Source organism: Drosophila subobscura, chromosome O (genome assembly GCF_008121235.1).
Source record: "Drosophila subobscura isolate 14011-0131.10 chromosome O, UCBerk_Dsub_1.0, whole genome shotgun sequence".
Taxonomy (NCBI): domain Eukaryota; kingdom Metazoa; phylum Arthropoda; class Insecta; order Diptera; family Drosophilidae; genus Drosophila; species Drosophila subobscura.
Genome location: NC_048533.1, coordinates 5,759,043 through 5,785,941, shown reverse-complemented (window position 1 = coordinate 5,785,941; position 26,899 = coordinate 5,759,043). Strand labels below are relative to the sequence as shown.

Here is a 26,899-nt window from a genome sequence, read left to right as displayed (position 1 = left end):
ATTCTCCACAAGATTTTATGACTAGCAGTTTTGTTCGATGGCTTGCAAAATTAGGTTAAACTGTAGAAAATCTCTGTTGATTTTTATGAAAAACGATCAGGAATTTTATGAGCCACTTCTACACGCTTTCTACATTCTACAATCATAAATAATCCGGCGCCACCTAGCGGGTGGGGGCAGAACGTTAAGTGAATTAAATATGTTTAATAAGCGGGGCTAAGAGGGTTAAGCTCTAGGTATATTTATGGTATATATTAGGTATATTTCTGTATCTTTCTAACGAACAGACGGTATACTTTCTCGATAAATCTGCGGTCACACTGATTGTGCGTTGCTCGATCCGTGAATTTGTTGAAATTTTTCAAACTTTCGTGCTATTAAAGTGTTTTCTGTGTACAATTTTGAAGACCATCAACTGAGAGAATACGTTCTGCGTATACACATTGGAAATAATCCAAGAATTGGTAAGTTTTTCCTCCAATTTCGGTTGCTAAATGCCGATGCACACACGCATATTGACTCGCACATATACTGGCTCAGCGACAAGCGAATTTGCGAATTTCATTTTGGCCTGGCTCTTGCTTTTTTGTTGTTGCGGGTAATATGTTGTATGTGCTAAACATTAATTAATTGTCGCAATTTCTGTTTCGCTATAAATATGTGAAACGTGCTGTCGGCATTTGCTTTCATTTAATGGGCAATTGCGTTGCTTTTTTTTGCCGGTATTAGTGCGTTTGTTGGCGCGGGCGAATGGCGGGCAATTACACACACACACACTGGCGTTTGTGCAGATAGTGGTTTACGTTTATGCGACTTTGGGTTTGGATGTAATATAAGATAATATAATGATCATTTAGGGGCCTTCTTTTCCATTTGTGCAAATATTTTATCAGAGTTCTTACAACGGACACCACCGATCGCTATTGCCAGCGAACGCATAAACGCCGCGTGAAACGGCACACACATACAGACACAGCGCACACACAGGTGAATGAACTTTTTTGCGTTGTTTTGTAATCTCAAATTGTTGCTGTTTTCTGTAGTTGTGTGCGAATTTTGTAATTGTTTTGAGAGCGCGCGCAAACAAAACACACACATGGCGTTTTCTTTTCTCCTCATTTGGTTTTTTCTCGCATTGTTTTCAATTTGCCGCCCCTGGCTCTGGATTCTCTGTTCCTCTGACTTTGCAGCTGCATTTGCACACGAGTTAGCTATTGATCTCGCTCGCTCTCGCCCCTCTCTCTTTCTTTCTCATCAAAGTGCCGATTTTTGTATACCCTTCCAGGCTCTTCCATAAACATAAAAGGAAATTTCAAAGTATACAAAAAGTAAGGATATTCTTTATAGAATTGATAGTGTTCATTTCACAAAAAGACACAAAAAGTATACCTTCCATAGAAACGGTGGATCTTTTAGGGCATTCAAAGATTCGCTTGCAAACCTACCCTTCCTGCTGGTATTTCTTACACTTTTTTGTATTTTTCGTGCGAGTTCATTTGCATGTTTGTTTAATTTGTTTCCACAGCAGCTTTTTTTTGCAAATGTTAATGAACCTGCCGCCTGCCAACTGAAATTTGCAATAAAATGTTTTACCAAAAATGTGAATATGTGCATACCACATAAAATGTCATAAATGATGTGTCGATCAGCTATTTATAGAATGCAGTCGTCCCCATTCTCTAGGAAAACCCTTCCAAAACATTTCACACATTTCCTGTAAACTTTTTAAAAGAAAGTATTTTTCTTGTATTTAAATAATTTTCTTACATTCTTTGTGTTATTTTTTTGTTTTAAGGCAAAGCGTTTGCATAAAAATACGCTTGTTGTTTTCCATGTTTATACTTGTAGCATCTCTTGTTTTGGTTTATGATGTTTTGTTTCTATACATTAAGTTTTGTAAACCATCTTTTTTCTAAAGCACTAGCTGTTCTCAATACATTTGTTGCTTCAAAACGTACCCTACTTTTTGTGTACAACTGTACTCCAAGTAGGAGCTCTAAATAGCCGTTTAGTTCTACAATTCGGATGGTTCATTCTGTTGTGACACTTTCTTAAAATCCTTCCAACTGTCGGAAAGGCGGGGAAATATTGAAGCCGTTTAGTTAGTATTAAAGCAGTTTCAAATTGTTACAAGCGAATTCGGCACTAGTTGCTTCTCCTGCTAGCTGCAGCAACAGTTGTAAGCAGTGAAAGCAGTTTTATACAGGGTGTACTTTCCAAGCAGTTTTCCTATCTTTCAACTGCTTGTTCCTCCATTAGATTAATGCTAAATTTAAGTTTTTCTTCCAATCAATTGGGAATATTTTAATCAAATGCCACACACAGAACAGATAATTCGCTACTTTCGATTTGATTAACGCTATTGCAAGCGAAACTTTTTACTAGAAAGCACTTTAAAGCAAAAGCCTCTGTTTTTTGTTGTCGTGTAAATAAATGTCTCACAGTTTACATATGCTTTTAAAGTTAGTTATAGATTAGAATTAGTTGTAGTTTTAGTTCTGGTGTCGTGTAGAATCGTGTAGAATACAAAAAGGGTAAGTGGGCTAAGTTGTAAAGGGAGAGTGTAAATTGAATTTACATTTTGGTTAAAGTACAATAATTGTTCACAATAATATTTTATAGAGTAAGTTGTGTATAAGAACAAGGCAATTGAGTTTTTGTTTGCTTGGTACATTAATGTAAGATTAAGGATTAAGAGCACTCATCGAAGAACGATTACAAATAAGTTTGATAATAAATTACACCAAAAGATGGAAACAAATAGGTTAGGTTGAAGCCGGGGGCAGGGCACACACTCTACAGAATGTATTTACCCTTGCCCCCACGATGCTCCTTTTGCCGCTGCGACGAGGTGACGGCTGCCAGCAGAAAACTGGAGCTGCCACCGCTGCTGGTGCTATTGGTGCTGCCGTAGCTGCCATAGCTGCTGCCGGCATATCCATAGCCGCCGAGCGGCAGGGCGTTTAGCTAAATCATTAAGGCCGAAAATGGGTTATACCGCATGATCTTTGACAGCAAAATCCACAGCACCGATGTGATGGCGCACAGTACAACGCCGCCCCAGCCCAAGTCAAGGCTCCAGGACGTTAGGAATATCCGTGCGCCCAGCAGAGGCTTGGCCATGATGGCCACTCCGCCGGGGCGTGCCACAATGCCATCCACAGTGCCATCATAGTCGCTGTCCAGCATAGGGCGTCCCTGCTGTCGCTTAAAGTGGATGATCATCAGCGTGAAAAGCGCGAAGAGAGCTGAAAGTTTAAGATTTATCAACGTTTGAGTGGATAAGACATCTCCAAGGACTCACCTGCCAGGAGATACATCACACCTGTGATGAGGATTGCACTAATCTGACGCTGGCAGACGCCAAAGGCTCCAACCAAAGCGGCACTGCCCAAAATAATGAGGCACACCAATGAGCAGGATATGGAGAGATTTTGCATTCCTATAAGATGGATATGTTTCACTTAGATTAACCATTCCTTCCATGGATTAGATATATTAAGAAGCTGCTTAACTCTGTAGATTATGGTTTAAGTGAAAGTATAAGTGCAAATGATTGATTGGCAAAGGCAAACGCAGAGATCTAGGATGATGAATGATGTCCTAAAAAGGATTTTCTTACTCAAGTGAATGGAAAATAATCTGGCTCTGCTTTAGCCTTAATTGTTACTATTAACCCCAAATGCTTGCCACCTCAACTCTTGTTTTTCTCTAAATCGTTTTTCAATTGTGGCTTAAAATGATTTTTTATAGACCTTAAATTAATTTGTGGCCATAAATAAAATGAACCTCCTGTCTTGTACACACCCACACAAACCTTTAAAACCAATTAACCAATAGAAGGCACTTTTTCCGACACTAACAGCAATTAAATCTCATATGTGTGGTGGTGGCAGTTCCCACGGAACCATAAAAAGGCTGGGAAAAGTGGCAAATGCGATTTTTAGAACGCATGCAGGGTAGGAATGGGAGGCAAAAAGGTAGATGAACCACACCACTTGCTGACCTATATTTCCCCAAACACTTGCTACACCTCTACCTCCGGGGCCGCCACTTTCTGCACCTCTCTCCCAGTGCCACCCATTGCCACTTTGCCACTTGCTGTTCCACTGGTTCACCGTTTGCTGCCACAAGGCATGCAACTATCGACACGGACATTTTTCATATGGTGTGGGATGGACGGGAGAGCGCCAGGGAGTCGATATGGCAATATAGGAAACCGAAGGCAAACTCAGTTAACTTTTGTGGCAATTACTTTATATAGTAGATGGTGCCAATACAAGGACACAGGACACATTCGGTTATGCTCCTCCTCTGGGTATTTGCAGTTGTCTTTGGTTTTCATTTTTATCTGCTCTGCCCTGCTCTATGGGAAATGGGATTTGTGGTAATGACTTGTGAAATGTGCGACAGCTTGGAGCCAACATTTTAAGCCAGAATGAATGGTGGAAAGGTTCTAGAAAGCAAAGCGAAAGCGGAAGCGTGGGAGTAATGTGAGAATGCCATTAAAAATTGTATGTTTTAAAAGAGTGAACAAACATTTACTGGTGGTCTTCTACATACATCGAAAGTGACGTCTAGGGCACACAACCTACAAATGTTGTTTAGGGTTTAAGGGGTTGAAGGAGGGGACTACAAAATTAAAATAACACTCTTGGGATAAATCAAGGAAAACAAAGCCAGCTAATCCTATCGTCAATCTCTATTCCCCAGATTTATCTCTACTCTCTGCTGCATTCAATATTGAATTATGTCTGCTGAAGCTGAAGCAATTGTCACAACGGCCGCTGCCGATGCCACCACATCACCGACAACAATCAAGAAAGTAGCCGCCGTCGATGCAGACACCACACCCGACAATGCTGTGCCCGTGGCCACAGATGGTGCCTCCGAGGGAAACGGCAAAGTAGAACAAGAGCGCGCCGAAAAGATACTCAAGGGAAAGGAGCTGTTTAGCCAGGGATCGCGTAACTTTCTGGTCAAGAGCTACGACGAGGCCGCCGATGAATTGAGCCAGGTGTGCCAGCTGTACGAGGAGGTGTACGGAGAGCTGGCCGATGAATTAGGCCAGCCCCTGCTGCTGTGAGTGGGCGACAGACGATGGAGAACGGTTGTAGCTTTATTAATCCTTGTATGCTTTGTCCTTTCCCTGTAGATATGCCAAGGCGCTGATTGCCATGGCTCTGGATGAGAACAAAGTGATTGATGTGCCCGATGAGGCAGCCGATGACGACGATGAGGATATGGACGATGACGAAGAAGCTGGGGACGAGGCAGATGAAGCTGCAGAGTCCAAGAAAGAAGCTGGAGAGGCCAAGAAGGAAGCCGGAGAGGCCAAGGAAGCTGGAGAGTCGAAGGAGGAAGCCGCCCCATCCAAGAAGGAAGCCAATGGCGCTAGCAGCACAAATGGCAAAGCGTTGGACAACATCAAGGAGGCAACCGATGAAGCCGATTCCACTGTAGATGCCTCAACAGATGAGAAGAATGCCAAGAAGTCATCCACTGGCGTCGAAGAAGTTAGCAGCAGCAATGGCGGTGCCTCGGTCAATGATGATGAGCGTCCCAGCACCTCGAATGGCGAGGCTGCAGCCAGTCCCAGTAATGGAGCAGCAGCTGTAGCTGGCGTAGAGGATGAGGAGGAGACCGAAGAGGGCGTCAGTGGCAGCCTGCAGCTGGCCTGGGAGATCTTAGAGGCAGCTGCCAAAATCTTTTTGCGCCAGGGCCTCAATGGACTCCCGTACTTGGCGGAGGTTCAAACGGAATTGGCAAACATTGAATTTGAGAATGGAATCCTTGAGGCGGCACGTGAAGATTACGGTGAGTAATCCTTGAGCAGAGATTATTTATATACTAACTCGTCGTATTTCCATTGCATTTTCCAGAGAAAGCACTCTTAATTCTGAGCGACCTCCCAACCAAGAATCGCCGCGCACTCGCCGAGCTGCACTACAAGATTGGGCTGACATTTTTGATGGCACAGCAGAACAAGGAGGGAGCCGCCTCGCTGCGTCTCTCCAGTGCCCTGATTGAAGAGGAAATAACAGAGATCAAGGGCAAGGAGGAGCCGCTGAGTGAGCGCGAGAAAAACAATATGTTGGACTTGGAGGAGACCAAGCAGGAGATACTGGCTAAAATACAGGAAATTGAAGAGATGCAGGCACAGGTAAGGGAAATCGTATGCCTTTCCCCGTGTTATTATTAATTTAAAACCAATTTGCAGACCATCGCCGAGGTGCGTGCTGCTTTGGATAGCTACATCAAGCCAATGGGCAGTGGCAGTAGCAGCAGTGGAGGCGGAGGCGGCGGCAACAACGATGCTGCTGCCTCTTCATCCACCAATGGGGCAGCCAGCTCTCCATCATCGTCCTCATCGTCCAGTGCTGCTGCTGTTACTTCTGGTGCTGTTGCTGCCACATCGTCCTCGTCGACCATTAGCAGCAGTTCCACCGCCAAGCCCACCGACATAACGCATTTGATTAAGCGCAAGAAGCCCGAGGAGCCTGGCTCTGAGGCCGAGGCCCTCTGCTCGCCGGCCAAGCGTCCCGCCTTGTAGAAAAATCAGCGGCACATTCCAGTGGCACACACTCAATCACCCCCCATACATCAGCTACTTAAACCCCCACAACCAAACCCATGAAAGAACACCTTTTATCACACACACTTGCATTTTATAAAACACAAACACAACTGTCCCCATGCTCTTTGCCCCTCCCTACAATGATCCTATTTATGCTCTATGTTTGCTGTTTTTTCTACCAAAATTCTCTATAAGTCTCTGTAAGGTTACAATCACAATTTAGTGCGTAAGAAGTGCGTAAAAATAAACAAATGTTTTGTATTAAACAAAAGGAACGGAGAGGAATAGAGAGATTGGACATGGATTCAGGATGGATTGGCGATTGGTCCCCCACCACCAGATACGTACTCAGATGCGGCTGCAGAGTGACCTGTGACTCACTGTGCTGCCAATCGTTGCGCTGCTCCTCGCCGCGTGCATTCTCCATGGAGCCCGCCAGATAGTTGACGCATGGCGGGGCTCCTCGTGGGAATTTCGGATTGCGTCGCAGCTCCTGCAGCTGCTGGATGGGCAGATCGATGCACAGAGTCCATATGCCACCATGCATGGGCACCAGGAATACAGAGTCGCGACGAAAGCGATGATCGGCTGGAGGATAGCCAGACGGATACTTACAATAGTTGATAGAGATGGACTTGGGTACGTACCTCTTTTATCTGGCTTGAGCATGGCCACCTGATCCTCCAGCAGCCACTCCAGATGCAGACCCGAACGATTCGTATAACGATCCAGACTATTCCGATCCCATGTGACGTGCTCCCAGTGATCTGTCATGATGGCGGCACACAGCATGGCGGTCGCACTGGTGGTCATCAGGAGGGTGACAAAGAGAAACAGCACCGGCGGTGGACCCATGCAGCAGCTGGAGCAGCAGGCACTGCCTCCCGCCGCACTGCCCATGCCCAGGCCGTCCATGTGTGAGGCCAGAGATGTGGGGGAACCACTGCCGTTGCTACCACGACGTTGGATTACCTTGGCGCAGCTGTTCTGCCTCAACAGGATGCTGTTGCTGCGCCTCAGACTCTCGACGGCCGCCGCTGCAACGGCGGATGTGGCTGCGTTAGCGCTCGAATTTCCCGCGTCGAACTGCAAGGAGCCACCGACCACGGACGAGGGATGCTCATAAATGCTGTTGTGGCGACTGGGTGCAAAATAGTAGCAGGTGGTCTGCCTCGGCTCCGTTAACTGCTGCTCGCCGCCGGGCAGATCCTCCTCATTGCTGCTGGAGTAGACGATCGATTGCTTGAACTGATTCGAGTAGCAGTTCTGCTTGAAGCTCTGCGATCCCTGGGGATGCTGCTGCTGCTGGATGTACAAAGCCTCGTAGTCGCAGTGGTGCGGATTGCGATAGATGACGGGCCAGGAGCGTGTGGTCTTTGAGTTGCGGCTATAACGATTGCTCGTGGATGCTCCTGTGGCTTGGGCGGCAGCGGCACTGGCGCTGGGCTCCTCCTCCACCAGAGGGGTTAGCTCGTTGGGTGGCTCACACGATGCCTCCAAAGTTAGCGGCAACTTCTGTAGCGGTTCGCGTTCCCGATCGCTCTCCAAATCGAAATCCAAATCCTCCTGCTGCTGCTGTTGCTGCTGATGATGAACGATGCTGGTGGTGGCCAACTGTCGCTGGAGCACGTTCTTCGCGGCCACACTGCTGACACTAGCCGCTGCCAAGCTGAAATCCTCCTCCTCGACCAGAGTGGCGCCGCCCACAGCAGGGCCTATGCCTGAAGGCGTGGAGAAAATGCTGTTAGACGATGACTGTGGCTGTGGCTGTGAGCGACTGCGCTGCAGCAGCGCAAAGTGTTTCGCATTGCTCTGTGGTGCCGCCTGTGGCTGTGGCTGTGGCTGTTGTGCGATCGAGATGGGACTCGGCAGCGGCAATGGTGCCTCATGGAGGAGGCCACCACTGGTGGGCGATGTGATGCTCACTTCTGGTACACACGTAACCTTGTACCGACTGCCGCTGCCAATGCCAGCGCCCAGATTGACAGTGGCATGGCCATGGCCCTTTGACCGCATCAGTCATAAGTCGCTCGAGTCTCGCTTCTTGATCTTATTGAGGCTCATATTGTGGTTCGTGGTGTCGGCGATGGTGCCTGTGGCTGTGGCTGTGGCTTTGGTGGCGATGGTGGATTGCTTTTGGTTTTTGCTTGGAATGTTTGCTGAACTTGTCGGATGGATGGTTGTCTGTCTGTCTGTTTCGTGTTTTGTTGAATTCGTTTAGCTGTAAGTGTGCGGCGCCTAAAAGTCTACTATGCAAAATGGAACTTTGCGCGGTGCCTCGACAAAAGAAATTTCTATGATTTGTATCTACTTAGCGGCGTTTGTTCTTGTAGTAGATGTTTGTTGTTGCTGTTGTTGTTTCTATCTTTTTCTTGTACTATTTTTGTTGTAGTTTTTGCTTGTTGTTTGTAGTTGTTGTTGTTTTGTTTGTTGTTGCGGCAACACAACACGACTTTTTTGCCTTTACTTTTTGTTTGCGAGTATTTGACCAATTTACAGTTTTATGTTTATTGATTTTGATTTTGTTGCTCTTTCTTTGACTACTTTTAGCTTGAAAGCTATATTTAAAAAAAAAAAAAGAAGTAGAAGAAAACAAATGTACAACATGAGTTTTGAAAGAGAGTTAGCAGGAGGACAAAGACGACAGACAGTTACGATAGTTACTAGTAGTTAGAAATGGCTCAGCTACGCAGAGAGAGATTAAGAGTGTGTGTGCTAGAGATGAGACAGTATGCAGTAGAGGGATAAATTGATTTAGCTACGAGTGTGAGATAGAGTGGGATGAGATTATTAGTTAAAATGCAAAAGCATCTATCGTGCATATGCTAAAAATATCCATTATAAAATAGAGCATAAATAGAGCACCAGTTTCCTTCCTAATGTACTCCCAAAATTCCACAATTTGCATTCAAAATTCGTTACGAGCTATGACACCTCACCCCCAACTGGAATTTAATCTAATTTCATAGTTTTCCAACTCCAGGGGCAGCCAAATATTCGGCCCAAAAATTTGAATTGGCACTGAGTATGAAATTGCCCAAAAATTCAATTGTACGCGACCCGGATCCGAGTCTAACGACTGGGAAGCGGAATGAAGGCTGTTGCATATTGCATGAGGCTCTGGCCCCAGCTCCCAGCTCAGCGGATATCCGCTGGCCAGGCTTCTGGCCTTTAGTCCGGTGGTTAGAGGTTGGCTTCCTCTAGCCTGGCTGCCACTCTTCTCCCATTTTCGCCACGAACAAATTGAATTTGCTGTGTGTGTGCGCCACGGCGCCACATTAGGAGGCGCACCAGGTGTACTATTAGGCCCCGAAACGGAACTCTCTAGTCAAATGCGGATGTTTATGCGGGCTCCAGATCCACCGCATGTACACCTGGTTCTCCCCAACCAGGCTTGCCCTCAGTCTGCATATCATTTGGTCTTGGTCTCCGCTTCTCTGGTACTGGTTTCGTGTTTGCTTTTTGTGGTCCGGCAGCTGGGATTGCAGCAAGTGGTTTTGCTTTCGACTTTGCTTTGTGGCTGCCACGAGAGCACGGCAGAATGAGTTTTAATTTTCATTTTAATGAAACACTTGCATTCAAATTAGGCCAACTTTTGCTGGTGGTAGTGGTATTTTCGTTTAGAAGGCAAAAACACATTTAAGCGGTTTAAAACACTTTAATTAGATGCCGGAATTTGATGATATATTTGCATGTTGGTGCATTTGTGTTATTTCAGAGGAATATTTGCGATTTTAAAGTTATGTATAAAAAATGTAAATAGGGGAATGCTGAACTTTTAATTAAATATTTTAATTCTCTTTGGAATAGATAATTTATGGCCACATTCTAATTGAATTTTATTGGAATTCTAGCTTAAGCAGTAAATTACAACAGTCGGAAATCGCTAAATGAATCCTTGGATTATGGTGGAAAGTACTCCCATGGCTTTATTCAAATATATCAGCCACGACAGCTCCCCTCGAAATCGCCCACGAAATCGCTTTAAAAGTTGCAGCCAATTGCTACTCAAATGAATGCCATAAAAAAAGCATTCGCACATCATCCAGAAGACGCCCCAGGATCAGCACCTGGCACGTGCGCGTGGTACAAGCATCTTTTTGTGGCACATTTTCACGGTTCGTTTGGTTTGTTCAATTCTTAATGGAAACGGAAGAAGAAATAATCCGCCACTCCACTCGTTTGCATAATTGATCAAGTGGCACACGTGTTGGGGCAGACCGAATGGGTTGCCTCAGTTCTGGTTTGGTCAGTGGCTCAGAGGCCAGAGGTCAGAGTAAGTAGCAGCTGCAGCAGCTCAAATTAATTAACACGCATGATAAGCCACCTGAAGCCTGTCAGCCAGCCTGTGGCCAACACACACAGAATTCGGCTTTGGCACGGGGCATGGGAATAATTTGATTATGGCAGAGAGTTGGCCACTTGGCAGTCGGTTCAGCACTTCCTTTCAGAGCGGCAGAGAGTGGCAGCCAGCAACGACCCCAACGCTCTCCTCCCTGGGGTGCCTGCAGCCTCAATGTCACACACTTACGCAATGCAATTGGCAGCCGACACGTTCCACGAACACACACACACTCACACACACACAGGCAGGCTGCAGCTGCAGCTTCAACGCTGTGTACGTGAGAGTTTTGCACAAAAGTTGGCGAAAAGTGCAGCAGCAGCAGCAGCCCCTCCACCCCATGCATGGGGTACTTAAAGCGAGAAAGCAAAGTGGATTGAAGGAGGGAGGGTGGGATTGTATGGGGTGGGTCCCTTGTGACTTGGTGTGTGCGGCTGTGCTTGCCACAAGAGCAGGTTGCAGAATGTGGAGAACTGTGGAGAATTGTGGAGAATGCTTGTGGCAGTGTTTACACTTCCAACGAGCAAAAGACGAAGAAGCAAACCGGAAGACAAAGCAGAAGGAGGTCTTGGAAAACTTTAGAAAATATTTGCCCTAGAAGAAAGTTCGCTGAATAGAACGGGATCTAGGGTTTATTTTTAGTTCACTGAAAACTCCTACACTTCACTAAAGAATCTGTCACGGGCCTACAGTTTCTCTACTCTCTTTAGTCCTTTCTTTCTTTTCTTCTTTAAAGCATGAAGCGCACGAACCAAGGGGTTCTACTAGAGCTCTCTTCCATGCGGACATTAACCTTAAACATTCATGGGTACACCTTTTGCTTCTGCAACTTCAGGGGTGGATTTCTCCCCCGAGCAACAATTGTTATGGGAGTCGCCTTATGGCTAATGTCTTTATTTTTTATGCAGGCAATTAAAAAGAACACTTAACATACATATTCTCCTTACACATGTGGCAGTGGCAGAGGAAATGTGCCCTGCTGTGCCTTTTGTTGTATTTGTTTTAGTTGTTTCCCCGGCAACGCGGCCATGCGGTCGCCTTGACAATCAACGAACAGCGACAGCAACAGCAACAGCAATAAGAGGAACGAACTACAACGAATGGAGAACCCCAAAAAAAGGGGGTCAGCCATAAATTAAGAGTCCAAGCAGACAGTGGGTTCTGCTACAGCTACTGGTACTGGTACTGGTCCTCCTGCTGCTCCTGCTCCTGTAACTGCCTTCCTCTTTTTGTACAAATGACGCAATGCAAATGAAAAATAATGAGAGAACATTTGGTCAGAAGAGGAACAGGAGCAGTAGCTCAGAGAGAAAGAGAGAGACCGGGAGCCACCGCGGCTCACGCCCAACCGCAACCGCAAGTAAGAAATCGCCGCCTGCGTTTGGGCGGCGCACGCCAAAACTTTCTGCTGTAATACCCCTGCAGGCTCCAGAGGTTCCTGCACCTCAGAAAATGTTTCTTCCCTATGCACTTCCGAGGATGGATGCTCCTCAGGCACTGCCTAATGCCGATGCGGGTACTTGCGAGCTTGCCACTGCGGATGTGGGTGCGGGTGCCGCATACAAGTTGAAGTTTTTTTTGGCTTTTGGCTCGACTGCAGCCCAAGTTATTTATTTAGTATTTCTGGCTGCCACTGCTGCTGCTGGCACAGAAAGTTGCCCCAACTAATTAAAACTAATCTTATGCAATTTCTGTGTAATTATGCACATAAATCACACCATGGGGAAGGAGGTGTGAACAGACTGAGACTGCCAAAATATGTGAAATTGAATTAACACAAGATTTTCCTTTGGGGTAAAGTTTTGAAGTCAAAATGGGTTAAGTTCTTAGGGTTTAATATTATACTTCAAATAGGGTGGTGTATGGTGTAGAAATACTTTATAATTGGGAACTATTGATACCTCTCTTACTCGTGCTCATTTATGCTATTCAGAATCAATATTCCAACACAGATAAATTACCTTTAAAGGCCAGCGAATAAATTTCACTTGTACCCAAAAACCACTTATATAATTATAGGGAACAAACTATCACTTAAATATCTTCATATCCTTTGGCTTGGTCATTAATTCATGGCTATACCACAGACACACACACACACACACACACATACTTAGACACATGCCAACCGAGGCGTAATTTAGTCACAGGCATTTACCAGCTACCGGTTTTTCCCTCTCAGCCTTGTGCTTGTGTGTGTGTTTTTCTGGCTCCAATGACATAGAAAACATTTCCACTAAATTAATGGGTTGTCACACACACAGACGTGTTGTACCGTTCGTTTGCCAAATAAAAATAAAAAATAAAACTAGATAAAAGCAGTTAATTTTGTAAAAATGCCAACATGCAACAGAGTCGTCTGCAACGCCCACCACTCGCTATCTGTGTGTGGCACTGACTCGCATTAATATGAAATGTAAAACCCATAAGAAGGGTGGGGTGTGCCATGAATATAATCCCTCTTTAATTGCAATCTGCATTACGAGTATGCCAGACACTGGACACACATATACTCGCACTCGCAATGTGCAATAGGATTGCTGGGATTAGTTTCTGTGGCATTTCCCATTGGCCCAGTTCTGTAGTGGGGGATCTGGGTCTGTGATTTGGCCAATTGCCCAGAGCCAAAGCTCTTTAGAACCACTTTCACTCTCGCCTGCTGCTGTGCTGTAACACTGTAGCTCTGTTGCTCTATTCCCGCACCAACATGACGTATACGCAATCCTCGCACTGACTCTCTGGCCAAAAAGTAACTGCATTCAAGGGCGCGCCTCCAGTCGACATTTCTCCATTTCACTTTTTACCCGGTGGCATGGCAGCAGGCAGCGGCATGGTTATTTATATATCTTTTGGGGCGCCTGCTGGATTACATTTTGCCAGCGATTTTTCACTCTCTGTCTGGGGCCACCTCATCCTCATCCTCAAGGCCAAAGTCGTAAAGTTTGTGCCAAAAACTTTTGCTTAACGCGCGGATTTTTATGGGCAGCAAATGCATAAATTGAATTGAGACCGGAAGCCGTTCCTTTGCTCTCCGTTTAGAGGTTTAGCCAGCTCAAGTGTTTCGTGTTTCGCCCACAGCATCCTCTATCAGTGGGGCGACAATCCAAAGCTCATTAGACCGGTGCCCCTCGGGGCGGAAGTTCAAGGCAACATGAAAGGCAGGTCAAGGCAGGTCGCTCACTCACTCTCTGTATAGTTTTTCCTTCCTTGCTTAAGTTTTCCCAGAGTGTCAGAGGAGGAGGAAAACTCTAAGCCAGCGATGATGTCAAAGGTTTCTGCTATTCGGGTCAATCTAAAAAAAAAAAATTTATGAGGCAATCGTCAGGACATGCCAAGGCAGGCTGGCATCATGTCAGCACCCACACTGTGGGGAGGACCACTAGGATGTGTAGGTGGATGTGGAAGAGAGCATGAGTAGGTGCGGGTCTGAGCCTGCCCCCGGGGCATGTTCGTGTCTCGTGCAATGAAGTGGAGCTGGTGGATGTTGCACACACAGCAATGCTTTGAGCAGCTGCCCCGTCCAAGGCCATGCCACACGAAAACTGTCAAATTGAATATAAATATTTCAAGTCAGCGAGAATGATGCAGCAGAAAGTTTGTTTTTCTTCGGCTTTGAATTTTCCGTTTCCGAAAGAAATCGATGGCGCGTCTAAAGCAATTTCTCAGTTGACTTAGGACCTTAATCCCAATGAAATATGAATTGTCCTGTGAACGCCCACACTCGGCGGTACACGCCCCCACAAAAACACTCAAGTGTTTGGTTTAGCCACTTGGCATTTTCCATGAACTCAGTAACCCCTCTGTGCTTTCCTTCCTATATGATTAGCCACTTTGCTTTTAAAGCAGGTTTTGGCATGGTGTTTGTTTAGCTTAGCACATAAATACACTGCGTTTCATGGCTGTAAGGCAGCTGGAGGGCTGTGAAGATTGGGAGGAAAGTGTGGCGTAGTTTATTGGATTTATGGTTTATATTGATTTTGCTGTGGAGAAACAAAGGAAAGGGAAATTGGCTACTGACACTGGTACACTGATTTTACAATATTTATCCTGTACATCAATATCTTCCGCTTGCAACCCATTTCCTTCATTATATACCTGAATCACAGCTTAAATGTTGCTCATACGACAGTGGGTCCCCTTCGATATTCTAATTGCATTTGATGGGAAGTACATTCTGCCTTCCCTCTCCTTCGCTCCATCACTTTCCGTTTCTCTTTGCCTCTTACACAGCCATATGTAAATGTGTCTGTGTCGGAATGTGTGCGTGTAAGTGTCTTAACATGAATATGAATGGCTTAGCCATGTTTATTGAACGAGTGCACAGCAGACATTAATATTCATATTTTCCCTTCCATGATCCCGGCGTAAAAGTGTTTGTGTATCTGCGGTTCTGTGTATGTGTAGTTGGTGTGTCTGTGTTTGTGGATGGTGTATCTGTGGGAGGAGTAGATGGTGTATCTATGAGTCACTTTACAGCAATTCATTTCGTATTCAAAATGTTCTCTTCACACAAAATTTAACAATTCCCTCTACTAGTTTTTGCTCATGCGACAATTGAAGTCGATTTATTTATGAGATTGCCCCGACATAAAACCCATTTACGTAGATTTTGGTCTGTTGTCGTTTTATTTTGGCACACTCAAACAGCTTTCATAATTCGGATTATGGTGTATCCTATTTTCAGGATTTTATTTGGTCAAGGCTAAGCTTTCAGCAGAGTTTTAGTTCTTTTTGGCAGCAGCTGCGGCTCCACAAACTTAAGCTCTTTCGACCTCCAAATATTAAGTATACGCCGTCGTGTTGTTTGCTTACGGAGGAACGTCCGTTAAAAGTTGGCGTAAAATAATTCTGAGAATCTGAGAAAACCATAAACATTTCTATATATCTCCATACACCTACAATTATCCATGATTTTTCTACCATTTGTTTATCTTTATACCAATCCAATAACTCGCACAAACTCAGCTTATCAATAGGTGCAAAAGTGCCATAAAAATATGTTTATATTTCATGCATTTCCACACACAATTTTCTGCGCATTTTCCCCCTTCATGCATCATTCTGGTATCGATTTCTGTCGACTTCGGCTTCTGTCTGAGGCAAGTGGCATGCCTCATGCCACAAATTAAAGTTAAAATTGAAAGTTGTAACGTTTTGCTGGCCAGACAGCAATTAAAACGCTCTGCGGACTTGAATAACTTTGCATAATTTCTTCACTTGTTGAGGCAACGACGTTCATAACTTCACTGCAGAAGTCATGTCCCGACAGCCAGAGCCCCACCCGTGACATTTGCGTGTGCACTCGAATGCATTTCGAAAATTGCAAAAAATTCTTAACAAAATTGCAAATGGGCTGCAAAAGAAGGATGTGGGTTGCGCCGTCATCTTCCTGATGCGTTTGTCACTCCCCGACTAAAAGTATTTTGCGCTTTCCGTTGGGTTCTCGTTTTCCATTTGCCGGCGTTTCAAATCAAGCGAAATGTTTGCATGTCCCAGGGGTCTATATATAGCCCATATAAAGCTACACTTATAGATATAGATTATAGGATTGTGTGTGTTTGTGAGGACCTGCATTGACGTCAAGCTTTAATTATTTAATAGTCAAGAGCTGTGGTTTTGGCAGCCATCACGATAAAAAAGGTTAATTAAACTCCATGGGTATCATTCTTCTGGTTTATATTTGGTTTTCTATTAGTTTTCCACTTTCTATCTGAATTTTGTGGCATTTTTTCGGAGCCCAATTGAGTGTTTGGGTTCCAATTGAGTGGAAAGTGGAAAAGTTTGTCTGTTGAAGAACATTAAGAGAACCATTTAATTTTATAGAACATTAGACCTTGGCATTCCTTGAGGTATTTATCATTCCCAGCAATTAATAAACATTAAACTTCAAATGAAATAATTTAGCTTTGAGATAAACGACCATAATCTGCCCCTGGCACACAAGTCAACTGAATTTTAATTAAATATTTAAGACCATCAGAGGACGTAGGGCAATTGAGCGAAATTATTTAGTCGCACGGACAAGAGGGCGTCTGGAAATGGCCAACGTTTTATTTATCATGCTGTTCGTAAAGCATTTAATGCTTTCTATATATTTGTCTGGGTAATTCAATATGCTCTGTGCTTCAAATACAAAACGGTAGACAATCAATTCGATGCCGGGTCTCGTATTTTACAATCAATTGCCCGAGCCGAGCACTTGTAGCATTTAAGCCATACTTTCAGTCCTTCTTTGTTTGCTTATCCTTCAGTTTGTTTACCGTATATAGTGTATGTATGTATATATCTGTGTGTTTACGAGTCGAAAGTCAAATCAGGCCATTTATCAAGGCAAAAGTCCATGGGGGCCCTTGGACCCGGCCATTATAGCCCCCACGCAACGCAGGTCAGACGCTGCTCTGTTTGCGCTCATTTTTCAAGCCATGTGGAAAGTTTACCCTCTTTGGCTTTATTTTCCTTTATATATAGATGGATATATATATTGGTACTGTGTCTTTACAATTATATTGAATTCCAGCACTTGTTTTGCCAATTTTCCAAATGCGAATTTCAATTGAGCGTGTCCCTACCCAACCCCCAGAAAGTTTTCCTTTCAACCAGAAAAGACACACAACAAAAATACCGAAAAATACAATGAGGGCAGCAAAAGTTTTCTTTTCGTCTTTGGGTGAAAAATCGGCTAAATGAGATACGAGTACTCGAATTTCAACAATAATATAAACAACGAAACTCCAGGTAAGCCAAAGGAGTGGGCAAAAAGGTAAAGTTTTCTGCAGAGAAGTCAGTGATTGTTTTTCTTAAATGAAGCCAAAGATTTGTATGCTCTTTGGAAGGCTATAATAATGTTTGTAAAACATTTTCATGAGCTAAAAATAATAAAGTTTCGTAATTTAAGGAATATATTTTAAATTTAAAACCACAAAGAGTTTAAAGGTTTCTTCCTTTCTTTCCTTTTCTTCAACTTATTTGTAAATATTTTTAACGACCTGTTCCTCATTGTTTTAGGGCATTACAGGCTTCTACGTTTTGTGCGGTCGCCTTTTCTTTCATAATTCCATGTTTTTGAAGAAGTCTTTGGCCCCTTAATGAGACCACACCCACGAGGCCAGTCCCTGTCGTGTTGGCCCATAATTTGATATGGCAAATTGATATCAGTATGTATGTACATATACACTACTTATGTATATGAACGCAAATATATACGCATATTTGTATCTTTATCTTTGGCTGTTGCTGGTGCTCTTGCCGGAATTGTTAATGCCACTTGGCTCTCACTTTGCATAATGAAAAGTTGGCCAAGTTCAGACATTGTTATTGCTGTTTTAGCCGCTCGCCTGTACTGGCTACACGGGCTGCTTCTGCTCTTCCCTTATCCTCGGCGAGTGCTTTCAAATTAAGGCTACAAATGTCGCATGTCTTGCCAAAATACAATATATGTGTACTTATGTAAGTACATGTTGTATATAACATTTTTAGAACATGTACAAAACAAAAATCCACCAAATAAAGAGAGAGAATAACAAGCAGAGGACTTGGCCATGGCCTGAACCAGAACCATGGGCAGAACCAAAAGCCGACAACAATTACAGGCTCATGTTTGTGTGGCTCTATGTTGCTGTTGTTTTTTTCGTGTCATATAACAACTTTTTGCAATAAATCAAATGCTGCCAACATGAAATGATTATTTATGATTACGCCTAAATACTGTGTCTATATTTAGGCAATCTATACATCAATTTACATGTATGTATATATACCCCCACATATTGCATGTTATATGTGGTTCTATTTAAGCGTGGTTTGGGGTACATTGTGCAGTATTTATTAGGCAACCACTTGCCACAAAAACAAAGTCAACAACTGACAATGAAAAAGTTGCAACAATGGCGGAGACACACAACATTGTTAACCATAAGATATTGTGTGAACAAAATGAAGCACAAGGCCAGCCGAGCTTCAGCCAGACAATGGCCGTAAAGGAGGCAAAGACCGTCAACGAATGCTGTTCACTCTGATGCTATGGTGGCGCCACAATGCACGCCCCCCAGCTCCATTTCTATACATGCTTTTAATACATTCGAGTATATACATATATTGTATTCTGTCGTATAAGACTCCCTTTAGAATCCCTGACTCACACAATGCACCAGCGCTTGATGCGGAAGCAAGCATTTGTACAATTCTTGGCGATGGCTGCCGATTGCTAGATGTCTAAGATGACTCTTCCTACCTGTTTGGCATGCATTCAAGACTGCTGTCACCCAAACACACAAACACACACACACTCGCCTCCTCCTATTCGTACAAATAGACAGCAAAATTCTCCTCCTGTCTCCTGACATGTTGGTCACATGTCAAACGGTTCGATTTTCATACCCCGTAATCGAAGAGGCGTACAGAGGATGTGATGCATTCGTGTAGAGGTGCTGCAGGGCCAAAAGGAAGGATGCATCCGAGAGAACAATCACGAATCACAGACCCCTACAAGTGCTACAGCAAACAGATTTCGGTTTCCTCCCATTGTAAGCCAGTTATTTAGATATTTTTCCTCTTTTAAATTCCTGCTACAACATTTTCCACTTATCACAGAGTAAAATCCCAAAGATCATGACGACTCCCAGGTCTTTCCTGGTCCAAAACAGCTCCAGTGCTCCTAGCAGCTTTTCATCTTTTCACATAAAAAACTTTTTGCTCCGCCGGGAATAAATGGCAGAACTACGAGATGTTCAGGCAGGTGGTGTGGGAGCAGGGCATGGAGGATGATGCCGATGTGACAGCCACGCCAGATTGACATTGCTCTTGTACCTCCTACAAACATTCATACATATATATCTACATATATCCCCGATGCCTGCCAACCTTTTGCGGGTGAATTGCATTGTAGTCATTGCACCTGTTTGGAATGTCATGCTCCATGCTGAATAGCATGTTGCCGCCGGCATCAACGGATGTCGGATGCCGTCCTACACAAATGGGGAAATGTTCAGATTCCGAATCAAAGTTATCATTTACAAGAGGGAACATAAATCTGACAAGCAAAAGGCTTACAGAAAAGTTGATGTGTGCTCAACATTAAATGGTTGTTTAGCTGCAAAATGTGTTTCCTCCCATAAATATCTACTCTTTAATGAATGCTTCGTCTTCGTTTTGGAACAGCTCACTCAAATGCAGCTCATGTGTCAACGGAGCTTAGGAACCGTGGCATGAACTATGCAAATTAACGCGCTTGTCAGCGTTGCAAGCTGGGCAGAAACCCCTTTTACCCTCTTAACCCATTGGCATTTGGGATACACTTTAGAGAGGGATACTCAGATTACCAATGGAGGCAACTAAATCTGAAGATTTTTTCAAGGTTACAGACTTAAAAGAGTAAGGAAACTCAGTATATTGAGCCTTATCACAGAGTGGCTTGTAGTAGCTATTTTAGGGTATTTCCCACTTCGGTTTCGTGCTTCCCCATTTGTTCACTTGTTCTATTAGGAGTCTGCCGTTGTTCCTGTCTGGAAATGCATGCATCTGACGCGTTTGCTTAGCTGATTGCGGTCCTTATGACACAGTAATAGAGAGGGGAAGTGGGGACTACGTACCCATATCTCTTGCCCACACGCACGCTGGCCATGTCCATGTCCTGAAGCAGAGAAAACAGAGCGGGACGACGACATGCCATAACAAGAAAGCAAATTATATTTTCATATAATGCGACGTATGAGTAATCCCCCCTTCCGCGCATAGATACCAGCGCATGAAAATGTCATCGTCAGTCTGTCCCCTAGTCACGTAACTCACATAACTCTCATTTATTTATAGAGTCCTCGAGAGCTGAGTCGCTAATGTGATTTCCATTGGCAGGACGAGATTGGACGAGAGGATTAACAGGAAGCGGGCGAATGTTAAATCAAAATGGAGATCATCATAAATGTGTGCGGAAATTGCTTAAATATTTATAGACATAAATGGTTGAACGGGTGCTGGCTAAAGAAAAGCAAATAAATTAAATTGCATTTCGCATTCAAAAGGCATGCCATTAAAGCTGAAAGTGTCACAAATTGCATTGGATTGAATGTGGTTTAAATGAATGGTAAATGAATGAAAGTATACGGGTATGTAGTATAGTTGGCAGCACACAGACAATGCAAGCACTTACAATAAATATCTTATGGTTATTCATCAAATTAGTTGGGGGATTATAGTAGATAGACTGAAGGCTCAACAACACTTACGTAAAACACGGCACAAAACACCTTCAGCCAATTAGTTAAACAAATGCAATGGACAATGCACGATGCTCGAACGGTATTGATGATATTTTTTGGTACTGGATTTTGGTATGATTGGGGCACATGCACAGCGATTGCTTGGACACAAATACAGAGATGGAGACAGAGACACAGGCGCACAATGGGACATGGTGTGTGGCAACAACAAACTTTCTCTCTCTCTCTCTCCACTCGCTCGCTCTCTCTGTCGCTTTCTCCCCTTTCTTTTCTTTTCCGCTAAATGTAGACAAACATGACGTAAACCCCAAAAAGTATGCTAGCAATTCCGTGGGATTATGCTTGCTTCTAGCACTTTATAGAGGGTTTCCTTTTGTAGCTGTTCATTGAGTATTTCTGCTTTCCATTTAATTTTGATTTAGATTTCATGGACACATTTCCTAGAATTCAACAAAAAGAAATCAATTTAATGTGAAGAAGGCATTCAAGCCTCTGTCTAGGCGTGGCGGCAGTCAGACACGACGACGACGACGGCGACGACATCAAGGCCATTAGGCGGAGGGCCCAAAGTACAAACAATAGCCACAAAATGTATGTCACACAGAGACACATGGATGGACACGCACAAACAAAGACACTACGCCGATAGGCACGAATCAAAGCAACTCTGCTGATCGAATAATCCACTGTGCCCACAGATTACACAACACTGGTCCCTGCAGTTCACTTTCGCACTCGAGTGGCACCACGGCAACTGTAACTGTAAGCCCCGACTGTCAGTTCAGTCGATATTGCAATTGGCATTGGGGCCTTTGGCTTTTGACTTGGCTAATATCAAGCGGCAACAACACTAACACTAACACTATCTAGCATTTGGGAGGACGACTCATCAGCGTCTGTCGTGTGCCGTCGTTTGGTTGTTGCTACCACCAGCGATTGTTGTTGGTATTACTTGATTCAGAACTCTCTGGTTTCCAAGCGCCACAAACACGTCTGTTGCACACGAATGCCGAGGACGGACTGAAAGCGAACTGAAACAAAACTCCACTAAGGACTCAGTCGGCACACTCGGCTGGGTGCTGCTTCGGCTCTGAAGGACTCGGCTGGCACTTGAGTGAGTTTTTGGTGCCCAGTTTTGAGTGACTCCTCATCCCCCCAAATGCCTCTTTTTGGCTTCCTGCCATTTGCCGCTTGCATTTTTCTTTTTCAGTTTTTTTTTAGTTTTTTCCCTGGCTGTGCGACAAGACACATTTCCGGCTTCCGTTTGGCATTAGCGGGTGGCGATAAGGGGTGGGGGTTAAGGGGTTAGTGTTTGCCCCCAAAAATGATCAAATTTACACACCCACCATATTTTATTTATTTTGGTTTTTATTAAATTTTCCACAATTGGCCCAAGAATCATTAAATTTGCATACAGATTTCACGCCATCAAACAGTGGATAGGGGTGGCAGTCCTCCTGGGGAATGGATTGCAAATGAGCGGGGTCGCCGAGCGGCTCGATGGATGAATGGATGGAGGCGCGAAGGTTTACATTGATACCCTTTGCAGAGGGGTGCTACGATTATGTAAAAACATAAAATGTAAAGCAGAGAATGGAGTATAAAGTAGAAGCTTCAGCTCGAGTTTCATCACAGGCTAACTATATTTAATACGCATATTTTCTATCAGTGAATATCTTGGAACCCATCTTAGGGTATCAAATGTTTCGCTGCCTGATGGTTGCCTTCCTCTCCTGTTGTTTACGGGCGAGACGTAACGGTTAAGCGCACAGCAAATGGCCAAAAGGTGTCTGTCTGTCGGTCTCCCTCTATTGCCCTGCCCTGGCCCTATCCTGGCTTTGTGCTTGTCTGTGTTTTGTGTTTGTGTTTGTGCATTGAAGGCAAACACATGTCTCGCTGCTGCTGCTGTTGTTGTTTTTACAGCTGCTGCGGGGCAACCTGTTGGTGCCTGTGCGTATAAATTTAACTTACCCTTGCTCTATGTATGGGTGTATACGCGTATCTGTGTAAGTTCGTATCTGTGCAAGAGTGTACCTTTGTCTTCTTTTTTTTCCTGCTGTTGCTGCTGTTGAAAAATCCACTCTGGCTGGCAGAGCACCAATGGGTCGTAAGAGCAATTATTTCTCTAATGACTCTGGATTATAGCTTAACCCTAGAAAGGCAATGCAAGGCCATCAGGGTAATTTAAGCTGAATCGGAGCCCCAAGAGCATTTTCCACTTTTAGGGAATATAATTTAAATGTAATTTGCTACTTTTTTGGCATACCGCAGCACCAAAGAGTCGTATGCGCAATTATGTAAATAAAAAGTAAATTCATGTAGATAGCATGTATATATTAAGTATATTTCTTGTAGACATGTGGAAACCCTGTATATAACAAGTATTTTCATGTAGTTATGTTTCCAAAATGTAGATACCGTGTAGATTAACTACATGACATTTTTCCCACAGCTGCTGTCGTTTCCGTAGAAACTTTGACGCCCATTTTGCCCTGTTTTGTTTGAGCTACACTCCCCAACAAGCTGTGGGGTTGTCATAGCATAGAACTTATTCCGTATAGAAACTCGTATTGAACAAACAAATTTAAACACAAATTTAGTGATATTTTCGCAGTAGTTTTAACCAATTAAAAAGGCAGACAGCCTCACCATGTCCTTGAATAAGCAGCACACTTATGCATCGACGGTCCGTCGCACGATTGTGGCGCGGGCCAATCGGCCCATAATTAATCGCATGTTGCGCTCCGCGCGCATGGAGTCCGTCACTAAGGATCTGGCCGCGTACCAGAAACACACCGAGGTGAAGCCCAAGCTGTTGCAGGTAGAGCAATCGACCAGCAGTGGAATGACCGACTTTTCCAAGCTCAAAGAGCGCAAAGGGCTTGAGGGTAAGGCCTACTGGAACGAGGTGATCGATGAGGTGGTGCAGGCAGCCTCATGCCGCACCCGTCCGCGGATTCCAGTGGTGGATTACTCGCTGGTGCTGCCTCCCCGACTGCGCGAACGGGTGAAGCGCATTCAGGACTATGAATTTTCCAAGTCGGATGATGATATTTACATACGGGATGATATGCGGGAGGAGCGACCGGAAGACTATTTGAGTGCCAGCACCCCCGACAGTGAGGAGGAGGAGGCTCCCGTTGTAAGTCACTGAATGGTAGAGTCGTAATTATCCTCCTTAAGTTTCTTCTATTGTACTATTTTTGAACAGCTCATCAATCTGAAACGGAAGGTGGTCGAAGAGCAATTCAATGAGAGCGAACACTCGGACATTGTGCGCATGGATCATGAGTTTGTGAAGTTCGATCTGCGGGTGGATCAGCCCGTGGGCCACAGCTATCGGACTGTGGACAAGTCCAGCTGGTATGCCAAATTCCTGTGCACTCCCAGCGACAAGCGTGTGTGCTGGCAGTCCCGCGTGGAGCATCCCGGCCAGAGTCACTCCATCTACACCCTTGACGAGCAGGCGGAGGATCTCATGGATGCGGCAAGTGCACTTTGGACGCTTAACGGCTCGGAACTCCATCTAATCTTGGTATATTTCCTGCTTTTACAGTCTGCAGAACGTTTTGTGGAATGGTTGAACTCTTTTGGCACCAAGGAGAGCAGCCTCACGCCCGAGAAGGTCAAGAATCTGTTCTCCATCAAGGGAGATCGCACACTGATGGCCTCCGTTAAAACCGATCCCAAAGAGGTGAATGCCATTGCCCAGACCGTGGCCGACAAGTGGAATAAACCAAATGTAAGTATGCGGAAATCATTATACCTAAAGCATCTCTTGCTAATGATCGTTATTGCCTTTGCCAGATGGCCATCGAGCTAAAGTATGAGAAGCACATCAACGATCAGGCCTCACGTGTGAACAAGGCACCCATCATCAGCGCCTTTGGGCGCACAGTGCCGCTCATGGAACGCCCATGGGTGAAACGATCAAATGACGTAGCCATCAAGACCGTTTATCCGGAGGAACTGTTGACCCGCGAGAAGATCTTCAAGGGCATCACCCATCTGCGCAGCACCACGGCGCTCATTGACTTTTATCTGGCCAATCCCAAACTTCCACGTCCCGACTATCTGCTCAAGAGCGGGGACTTTGAGGAGTCCAGCGCCAGTGAATCGGCGATTGAAGTGCCGCTCTATGAGCTCCTAGGATTGCGCTATTGATGCTCAAATTTTATGTTCTTTCGAATATCTATCTATATTATAATAATGTTCAACAACTAATGGGTAGAGGATCGTCTAGAGGGTCAGAGTCGTTTGTATCCACGGCAGATAGGTGCCCACGTTCACGTAGACTCCGGGCACACCGGCCTGGGCACAGCCAATGCCCCAGGCCACCAGTCCCACGACATACCACAGCCCGTTGCTGGTGCACACAAGCGGAGAGCCACCGTCTCCTGTGCAGGCATCCTTGCCAGCTTCGCCGCCAGCGCAAATGAAGGATGTGGGACTGAGGGCAAAGGATGCACCCAATCGAGTGGCCTGCAGCGCAGCCTGGCAATTGGCATTGGGTATCAGTGGGACATCCACCTGCCGCTGTATGGCCTGGTAGGCACCCGTCGGACCAAAGTCATTCTTGCCCCAGCCGGCCACCCAGCAGCGTTGGCCCACAAAATTCGTGGTTGGCAGGCAGATGGTGCCCACGGTGGACTTGCTGGTGAGGGAGACGGGCTGGACGAGCTTCAGGATGGCCACATCGTTCTGCAGATTGTTGGGATTGAACGCGGGATTCACATACACATTGGACACGAACACATCCTGGGCTGGTATCGGTTCACTTGTGCTGCTCGCATCCCACTCCCCCAGGCGCACCTTAAACGATGTCAAACTGAACCTGAATGAAAGGACATTCGGAAATGAGAAAATTCCTTTGAACTCACGCTAAATTGTAGACCTTGTGAGCAGCCGTCAGGACATGCTGGGCCGTGATCAAAGCCCCTCCACCCAGATACACATCGGCGGTTGTCAGCAGCGCCGCCTGCCAAGGGTATGCCCCGAAGCTCGCCTGTCCCGCTCCGGCCTGGGAGGAGCCCAGTGGAGGCGGGAAACGGCGACCACACTGATAGCTACCCGCCTGGCAGCAGGCCACCTGTCCATAGCTGCAGGTCAGGGTAGCAGATGTGCTTGGGATCGATGGCTGTACGGAGAGGATACTGAAGATTAGATAAGGGTTTAGCCATGAAGGACTCACTTACAAAAGCTCCCGTGTTGACGATGCGTATGTCCAGCTGTCCGCTGCCATCGCTCGGTACGGTGGGCAGTGGATTCGCACAGGATCCGGGCGGCACACACTGGCAGTAGCTGGTTCCGCCTGGCGACACAATGGCAGGACTTGGCCAGGGACCGGGCAATTGTGGAGGCACCAGGGTGCCCACAATCAACTGTCTGGTGAGTACTTAAGAGAGGAGAGGCTCATCGCAAGGGAATCTCAGTGATTCTGAGCTGAACTTACTGGTATGATTCGCCGAACTGGCCACATCGCTAGGCTGTGGCTCATTTTCCACCTCCTGCACTGGCCCAAAACTCCAGCCATGACCGCCTTCGAGGTGGAGCAACTGCAGCAGCAAAGGCAGCAGCAACAGGCAACTAAACTTTGTCATAGCCCTGACCAAAGACAACTAAAACGAGTCACCAATACTGCGCCTAACTATATAGGGTCTGGGGTTTCATACTGGTTGTGGTTCTGTTCGCCCCCACAATAAATTGCCTGACGAATGGCCTCCTCAGCTCAGGGATTTTCCAACAAACTGCACAGAGAGCCACAAA

The 26,899-nt window shown here is 45.3% G+C and overlaps 4 protein-coding genes across 4 annotated transcripts; 2 read left to right on the top strand and 2 right to left on the bottom strand.

Annotated features, from left to right (window-relative positions):
- Window positions 1-308: 308 nt before the first annotated feature.
- Window positions 309-6,843, top strand: LOC117899492 (protein NASP homolog). Its single transcript, XM_034809541.1, has 5 exons — window positions 309-464; window positions 4,714-5,082; window positions 5,156-5,817; window positions 5,883-6,163; window positions 6,221-6,843. The coding sequence occupies exons 2-5, from the start codon at window positions 4,751-4,753 to the stop codon at window positions 6,551-6,553; spliced, it is 1,608 nt and encodes a 535-aa protein (XP_034665432.1). The 5' UTR covers window positions 309-464; window positions 4,714-4,750; the 3' UTR covers window positions 6,554-6,843.
- LOC117899489 lies at window positions 1,775-21,522 on the bottom strand. Its single transcript, XM_034809537.1, has 5 exons — window positions 21,140-21,522; window positions 7,225-9,135; window positions 6,926-7,165; window positions 3,305-3,442; window positions 1,775-3,248 (listed from the first exon to the last, which is right to left on the bottom strand). The coding sequence occupies exons 2-5, from the start codon at window positions 8,591-8,593 to the stop codon at window positions 2,968-2,970; spliced, it is 2,028 nt and encodes a 675-aa protein (XP_034665428.1). The 5' UTR covers window positions 8,594-9,135; window positions 21,140-21,522; the 3' UTR covers window positions 1,775-2,967.
- Window positions 9,221-25,355, top strand: LOC117899493. The gene is made up of 5 exons (XM_034809542.1): window positions 9,221-9,227; window positions 23,773-24,275; window positions 24,345-24,620; window positions 24,690-24,875; window positions 24,941-25,355. The coding sequence occupies exons 2-5, from the start codon at window positions 23,784-23,786 to the stop codon at window positions 25,295-25,297; spliced, it is 1,311 nt and encodes a 436-aa protein (XP_034665433.1). The 5' UTR covers window positions 9,221-9,227; window positions 23,773-23,783; the 3' UTR covers window positions 25,298-25,355.
- On the bottom strand, window positions 25,286-26,899 carry LOC117899494 (phenoloxidase-activating factor 2). The gene is made up of 4 exons (XM_034809543.1): window positions 26,586-26,899; window positions 26,329-26,528; window positions 26,014-26,270; window positions 25,286-25,961 (listed from the first exon to the last, which is right to left on the bottom strand). Exons 1-4 carry the CDS (start codon window positions 26,731-26,733, stop codon window positions 25,373-25,375), a joined length of 1,194 nt encoding a protein of 397 aa, XP_034665434.1. The 5' UTR covers window positions 26,734-26,899; the 3' UTR covers window positions 25,286-25,372.